We start from the raw sequence: 8,170 nt of genomic DNA, 5'->3' as shown, positions 1-8,170 counted from the left end.
TCACAGTGGCTACTCAAATCTCCTGCCCGTCCCAGCTATTATTGGATGGACGGTTGATATGAAACACAGACATCAAGGTGGGGTCCATGAGCGTGGCCCACCGAAAGAAATTTATTATTATTATTATTTTAATATTGCACGCCAGACATCCAGCGTCCTGGACGGACGGCTGGATGTAAGACCAAGGCATCAGGGCCCACCGTCCTTAACATATCCACGGTGAGGGTAAATCACATGCATCATGGTGGTGCCACGTGGGTGGGCTACCATGATTTAGATCAAGATGATATTCGTGTTTTAACATCACGTGGGGGTCCCACATGGATGAATGGCCTGAATTTTATTATTATTATTATTTTGGTTAGCTTGTTAGTACACACCCATGTCAGTACACACACTCCATGTTAACCACACCCTACTGCATCACGTCCACCGTCCTGGGACGCTCGACGGCATAGATATAGCACAGGCATTATGGTGGGTCCCACACGGACGTGGGCCACCTGATTTGAATCGTTCTAATGTTTGTGTTTTTCCTTTCCGTCCAGGCTCAGTAACGGGCTGAACGGTGTAGATCAACACATCCATCATGTGGGTCCCACAAAGGTGGATGGCATGGATAAGACACCTACTTCATGGTGGGCCACACACTCGTCATTAACATCACCAAAAGAAAAGGGGAGAGAGAGAGAGAGTGGGTCCCACAAAGGTGGATGGCATGGATAAGACACCTACTTCATGGTGGGCCACACACTCGTCATCAACATCACTAAAAGAAAAGGAGAGAGAGAGAGAGAGAGAGAGAGAGAGAGAGAGAGAGAGATCGGTGTAGTAGAGGGACCCCGCCATTATGGGCCCCTCATATGATTACATCACATGGATCAAAATGAGTCCCACCTATAAGTGGACCCTCAAATGCAAATCGACGGTAGATCACCACCCTATCGGCCTTCTTCTTGAGCTCCTTGGACTCTTATGGTTCTTGCCTTCAACTTTGATTGAGGTTGATGGAGATTGGAAGGTTGAGATGGGAGATGAGAGAGTAGGAAGGTGGGCCACATATGTTATTCTGGGAGAGCTTGGGAAGGCTTGGACGTGTGATATTTTTGTTGCTTGGGAATGAAGAGAGAAAATGAGAGGGAGAGAGAAGTTATGGGTGAAAAGGGATGGGATGATGGGTGATGGGTGATGGGTGTTGTAAGAAAGGTATGAGCTTGGTTGAAAATTTGTGTAAAAAGGGAATGGGTAGGGAGAGAGAGAGTTGACTAAGGGAAAAAGAGTGATGGTTGCTTGTACTTGAGGTATGAAGTGTACTTGACTTGATTGATTGATTGATTGATTGATTGATGGACATGTTGTAGAGATTCTCTCAGAATTTGCAAGCGTGGTGTTTCTTCAGAATAAACGCGGGCCCACATCTCCTGGTCTGGGTATCGGATCGGTGTGCGAGTCGCAACGTTGGAACCGCGGCGACGGCACGGTCGTTAGGATACAAGTTTCAAGTTGAGTCGACTCTGATATACGGGACTCGGCTAGGAATCGCGCGCAAACGTCGGATACAGGTCGAGGGTTACCGGAATTCGACCGGGAGGACCGCGGAAGCCTACGGAACGGTACGGTCTAGGATACGGGTCTTACACCTGCTCAAATCCCTTATGTGTCCCTCTCTAATCACCTATAAAAGGAGCCTTGCACTCATAGAAAGAGAGGAGAAGCCAAAGTCTAGAAGCCAGAGTGCAAAGGCCGAGAGCCAGTAAGCTAGAGGAGTCCGATGAGAGGAGCGAAGGTTTGAGGTGAGAGAAAATGAAAGAAAGTGAGAGGCAGAGGCAGAGGCAAAGCTTTCACCCCTGACCTCTATCATCTAAAGCCAAGAAGCCGCTTCCCTTCTTTTCTCTTAGTCATTTCCATTTTTTCAATCTCTTATATTTTATTTCAACTTCAAAGCCAACGCCGTATTCTCGATCTATCCTTTTTTCAATCTGTATATTCTACACGCCCCCTACTTTGAATACTTAAGGTAATAGGCCCTGCTATGATATCATGTTGCTTGATAGTTGCCTCTCTTGAGAATCTTCTGTATCAGAATACATGACTTAAAAGGAGTAACTGAAAATTCTTTATTCTTTCCTTTTTGTACTTTTATCGAAAAACCATTTTTCTACCATTTTCATTTTGTTTTCAGTTTATTTTTTGTGGTTTAGACATTTAAATCTTAGTATTTTATTGGAAGTTCCTTCAATCTCATTTGAAAGCGAACATCTTGGTAAAGTAAAGACCATGTGAAACACGGGAGGTAAAAGGTTCCTAACCTCTTCCTTTTCTGTAACTGTGGCCCTTACCAAGAATCTATGATGCGGACCTATCCAAGAGTCATCTGAGTTGGGAATTCTTCGATTTTCCCAATTTCAGGGTGATTCAATGAATTCTAGCCAATCATGGACTCTGGAGGCTTCATTGTGGCTAGTGGCAACTCTGATCACAAGTACGTTGCATGAGATATACGAGTGGTATACATATAATTATTTATCTTTGTTAGTGCACTGAATTATATACCCTAGTTGGTTGAGCCCTTGAAATCCATGTTGCTGAGAAAACTACACAAATTCAACAACCTTGACTTTGACCAAAAACGACTAAAACATGAAAAAGTGCTAAGGCAGAATTTCGAGTAATTGGGTGCAATAGAGTGCCGCATTCGATCTCACCGAAGACCACCTTTGGTGCTACCGAAAGTGCCCAAATCTGTCTAGTGGATTTCCTATCTAAAATTAGTACGACAAAACCTCAATTCGGTGTGACCGAAGACTAACTGTTATAGATCTGTTGGAGCCTTTTCCCTATAAATCTAACACCTAGATCTTTGTGGAGATGATGAATTTTGACATTTTAAAGACCCTAATGCATCCCAAGCTCTACCAAACCTCCTAATCTCTATTACAATGAGATAATGCTCTCTTCTTAGTAATTCTTCACTCTAATGAGCATTCTTAGCTCCTTTACAAGAAGACAATGATCTTAAGCCCTCTCTAGAGTTTACACACTATTTCTCTTAGTAAACCCAAGTGTCTATCAACCTCTAAAGTGTCCATCAAATAGAATCCCATGGGCTTTTCAACTTCCTATTAGTTGTAGAAGATTATACCCAACCTCTCATTACCTTTATCACCGCATTGGAGCATCACATGCAAAGTGTTCGATCTTGGAGTTGAAACATTGGCAAAGCATTCACATCATGATCGGGGGAGCAAATGGGAGTTGATTGAAGCACGGGAGAGCATCGATCAAGCAACCCAACAGGGGTACGTACATGTTAGTCTCCGTGGGAGCTTTCGATAGGAGTAAACGTAGGTCATTGGATTAGGACCGAGGTTGTTGCTTAATCTATACAAAACCAACTAAAGTCCCTTGCAGGAGCATCCAACGGGAGTGTACATTAATAGGTTTTTGTGTAGGACCAAGATTCGAGGTGAACATATAGAAAATCATGTAAAGTCTCTTGTGGGAGCCGGCCCTAGAAAACCATGTAATGTCTCTTATGGGAGCCGATCCTTATATAGGATTGTAAATGTTGGAGGTGAACCTGATTCAAAACCTTCGATAGTAAAATTCGATACACTCATGAGTTGAGTGTGTCCGCTGGGAGTAAAGTAAAGAAACCGAAGCGCTATATATGTTTGTTTTCAGGACTGTTATTTGAGGACTTGTTTAATTATATTTATGTGGTAAATGTTTAATTATATATATACATGATTAGATGAATGTTAGGTATTGATAGTTAGCACATTTTACACACATATGTACATTATCATGTTTATAAAGTAATTGTTTAATTGCTACATCTTTTGTAATTTATGTGATTGGACCCTCTAATGGCTTGTAAGCCTTAAAGTTAATTTTCCTTAGTTTAATTTGCACATGGGCTTAAGCAATTACGTTTTTAAAAAGCATAATTTTTAATTGGTCTTAATCACTACCCTCTAGGATATAACCATCATTCCTTAGCTCTGCTAAGCTTCCGCATGCATAGTCATGGTATCATTTTCCACACAATTTCAAGCCTCTGTTTTCAACCCCTCCGCAAGGTTTGAGCATGGAGATGTTAGCTTTACTAGATCTGGATAAACTTTGGGTCTGCACAATATTTATATCAACCGAGTACCTAAAATCATTAACCTTGGTTCAAGCATGGAAGTCTTATCTATGGGTTTCACTAGATCTGGATAGACTTCATATCTGGCCTTCATATGATATCGCTCGTATCAACTGATTATACAATATTTTTATTTCTATCACTATATATATATATAGTTTGACTCATGCAACCATTTAGATGGTCCGACACGGACACCTAGTGGGCTGCCCGGGAGGGAGGGGGTAGCCAAACAGACGTTAGCATATGCAGTGGAGCGACCCACATAATCAACGAGATATGGCTGATCCAGGTAATGGCCTCACAACTTGGGAGTTTGATTTACTAAGGAGTTGGTTCCACAATCACCATTTAAAAAAGAGGGAAAGACGACCTCAAGATCTTTCCACTGCATCTTTCATGAAGTAGGCAGGCATATTGTAATACCAGATCTTGCGCAACGTACAACCTTGGTCCCACTAGCTAATGTTTGGAGATTTGATACACCCATATGCATCGATAAACCATCTGATCTACACGCCAATGCATATGCCTACCTGACACACCTTTGCAAGATCCAATCATCCAATCCCACTGCATGGATGCCCAGTCACTAAATCAGCACAGACCACTCACAAATAGCTAGTGTTCAAAACAATGGATAGCTGAAGAATGTTTTCAAAATTTTCTGAGCCCTGAAGAGCCGACTTGCCCAATACTCCGGATAGGTTATCTATCTTGATGATAGTGTTCCAAATTGGCTCATGTTGTGGCATGCAGATAGACTGCCTTTATATAAAGGCAGCCTCAGCACTGCCAATTCTGCATGTGTTTGGGCCACTGATCATCCAAACTCGGTCACTGCTAGCAAAATGGAACACCTGATATGTGTGTGGGATCTGAGGTTTCCGTCTCACTGGAAGTAATGCCTAGGATCTTCCTAAAAATCAAACAGATTCACTCAAGCAGACAATCTACAGAGCAAATGGATGGCCAACAACAACAATTATCATTTAAAATTAAAAAAATAAAATAAAATGAGCCTCCTAAGGTGTGAAACAACCTGATTCATATGCCAGAAGATCCAAACAGTAAACCACACCAGATGGAAAGATATGGTAAACAAGACTAGCGTTTTAAAATCATTGACACATTTTAAAGATTGTTAGAGGGCACCCAAAGCTAGCTTTTCCAGTGCCTCCCCATTAAGTACTCTCTCCTCATTTCTTTAATAAATTTCGATTTACAATTAAAAAATTTGCATTTAGACTCTTACACGAAAAAAGAAAAAAAAACTCAACTCTTTCTACTCTCCTAATCCAATCCTCTTATTATAGTGGCCAAAATGATTCTATTGAAGAATGGCTAACAATAAATAAATAAATAATGAGACACTACAAATTCAACTTAAATCACATTCATGTTGATTTGCTGATAACAATGTTAAGGTGGTGGTGGTGGTGGTGATTATCAATTCATGTTGCACATGCACTCAAGACACCGAGGATGCCTGTAAATGCTCCTCGCAACAGGTCTTTCCCGAATCTTTTTACTCTGCCTGACTGCTTTTCTTACACTCTCTTCCAGCTCCTCCCATTCCATGGTGGCATTCTTCAAGAAGATCCCAGCTAGCCGCCGCTTATTGGGCCGTATTGTCGGCAGTCTCCCCTCACCATAGTATATTCGATAACCTGACACTAAGGATGATAGCTGACTCCCTGAATCTGTCATGGCAAATGCATCCGCAGCAGCACATCCTATGAAGTCGAGGGCAGCTAACTACAAACAAAACCATAGCGACATTATGAGAAAGCTGTTTTGCTGCATGACCGAGATTTCAAATTTGAAACTGAATTTTACCAAGTATTGTTTAAGGTTTTGGGTTTGTCGTGAGTCGTGAAAATTTCGCACTTTGGTACATTGAGACACCATTGTACATGTGGCTATACAGTCCGTGAATCCAATCCATCTAAAGGGACTAACCATGCTACAAAAGTTGACAAACCCTAGAACTGTGCAGTCAAGGGACTATTATTACCCTTCGAATGTGGAACATTGACCCTTATTTTATCAAATGCCATAGATTGGATAATTTGGAATTATTATCCAATAGGAATGGTTTTTCCACTGTGGTCCATCCACGTTAGGACCCTCAAGGCAGCTAAGACACATGGATGGTGGTGATTCATCGTGAACCAAGACAGGTTCAGCATGATGAACCAGAGACATCCTTTTATATTGTGTATGAGAACCATATTACAATCAGAAAAGAAATTTGCATATAAGTTGTCAAATCGAATCCAAGTTAACACCAATATTGATCATATGTTGGTCAGTCAGTACTTATGGACTGGTGCATTCACAATCAATAAACAATGATACAACTATACAAGCATCCACAATCAAGGGCAGATAACTTAAATGCCACTAAATTTTTTTTATCTAACTTAAACATACAAGACATACCATGAAACTTTGGAAGAGTGATAGAGCAAAGGTTAAAAGTGTGAGATGTCAGAAAATCAGTTTAAATATATGCTAGGAACGTCAACCATTGAGGCCATTTTCCCACTTAGGTGCCATTTAGTAAACTGAAAAATAAGGTCTGAAAATTAATTTAAGTGCTAAAAACTAAAGAAGTGCTGAATTTAAGTAGTGTTTGAAATATCGGTGTCACATTACGTATCGCATCCTTGGGATACAGAAACGTATCATTTATTGCATGGGACATATAGTTTGTATCGGGTAATTTATCGCACTTTTCGGGAAACATCGGAAAACATTGGGAAAATGGTTGAATTTTTCAATGAAACTTAGAGGATTGTTAAAAAAAATTAATACACATTTTTAAATCATAACATCTTAAAAAAGAAATGTACACAATAGGTTTCCTTTGTATAGGGTCCTAAGTTATGCATTATCTGACTGAACTAATGTAACTATATTCGAATTGAATGTATAACATTTAGAGTGTATGTGATAATCATTTAATCAAATACTCTTAAATATTTTAAAATTAGTCTCAATTGACAACTGGTTGAAGGGAAATTTCAATATATATATATATATATATAATTTATTTTTTGATTAAAAAATGATTTTTATTTTTCAAAAATTAACAAGGACTTAAAAAATCAGTAGATCAACTCTCATACATGCTTGATTTCATGTTTGGAGTGCAACATTGCAAGCAATTTGGGAGATATTAGAGAAATTTCGAATTTTTCCCAAATTGGACCACCAACACTCAAATTTTAAAATTAGAGTGTATGTGATGATCATTTCATCAAATACTCCAAAACACTTCGAAATTAGTCTCAATTGATAGGTTGTTGAAGGAAAATTTCGAAAAAAAAAAAACATGGAGAACATGAAGAACCAATGGATATCTAAATCAAATCTTCGACTCCATGATTTTTCATGCAAAACATGAAAAACCAGTGGATTTAACATAATTTCAACAACAAAAGGGATCGAAAATTAAAAATGCTCATTGGATTGAACATGTGGGATATATTGGCACTACTCGTACGTTTCATATCACATAGGTAGGATATAAGATATATCGTGGGATATATCGGCCGATATCGTTGATAATTAAAACATTGAATTTAAGTACTTATAAGTACTGGAAAATCTGTTGGTAACTTGTTTGCAAAAAGTGATGATATCTGAAAATAATCACTATTTTTTTTTTTTTTTGTTTAAATTTTTTTTAAAATTTTTTTTACAAAAACCTATTTGGTAAAAACAAACCACAAATGTTTGAAATTTGGCAAGTTGTCATTTTTTGCCCCATTGTCTCAATTTCTATCTTTTGTAGAATATGAGACGAAACATGTATTGCCATGCCACCAATTTGGTACACGTATGTCTTATCCATATACATCTCTCAAGCATAACCCTTCAATTGATGGACCATGTGTTATACTCTTCTTGATAGAATAATCAAAACCCTTCGATTAGTGGACCATGACATCTCACACTAGCATGATATTGGGTCATTCATCTAGAGGGTCCCACCTACAACATGCTTTTGGA

General features: G+C 39.2%; 1 protein-coding gene across 5 annotated transcripts in view; it reads right to left on the bottom strand.

Annotated features, from left to right (window-relative positions):
* Positions 1 to 5,233: 5,233 nt before the first annotated feature.
* The window catches only part of LOC131229354 (O-fucosyltransferase 2-like), a 104,227-nt gene continuing 101,290 nt past the window's right edge, over positions 5,234 to 8,170 (bottom strand). For 4 of the 5 annotated variants that reach the window (XM_058225292.1, XM_058225293.1, XM_058225290.1 and 1 more), the window contains one exon: positions 5,234 to 5,908. In XM_058225292.1, the coding sequence (XP_058081275.1) occupies positions 5,600 to 5,908 (309 nt within the window). In that variant the 3' untranslated portion in view covers positions 5,234 to 5,599. The remainder of the gene's footprint in view (positions 5,909 to 8,170) is intronic. The other variant, XM_058225294.1, reaches the window with a different exon arrangement.

The sequence above is a fragment of the Magnolia sinica genome, chromosome 16, assembly GCF_029962835.1.
Source record: "Magnolia sinica isolate HGM2019 chromosome 16, MsV1, whole genome shotgun sequence".
In the NCBI taxonomy this organism is placed as follows: Eukaryota; Viridiplantae; Streptophyta; class Magnoliopsida; order Magnoliales; family Magnoliaceae; genus Magnolia; species Magnolia sinica.
The sequence above is the reverse complement of the archived record's forward strand: the minus strand, read 5'-3'. Positions and strand labels throughout refer to the sequence as shown.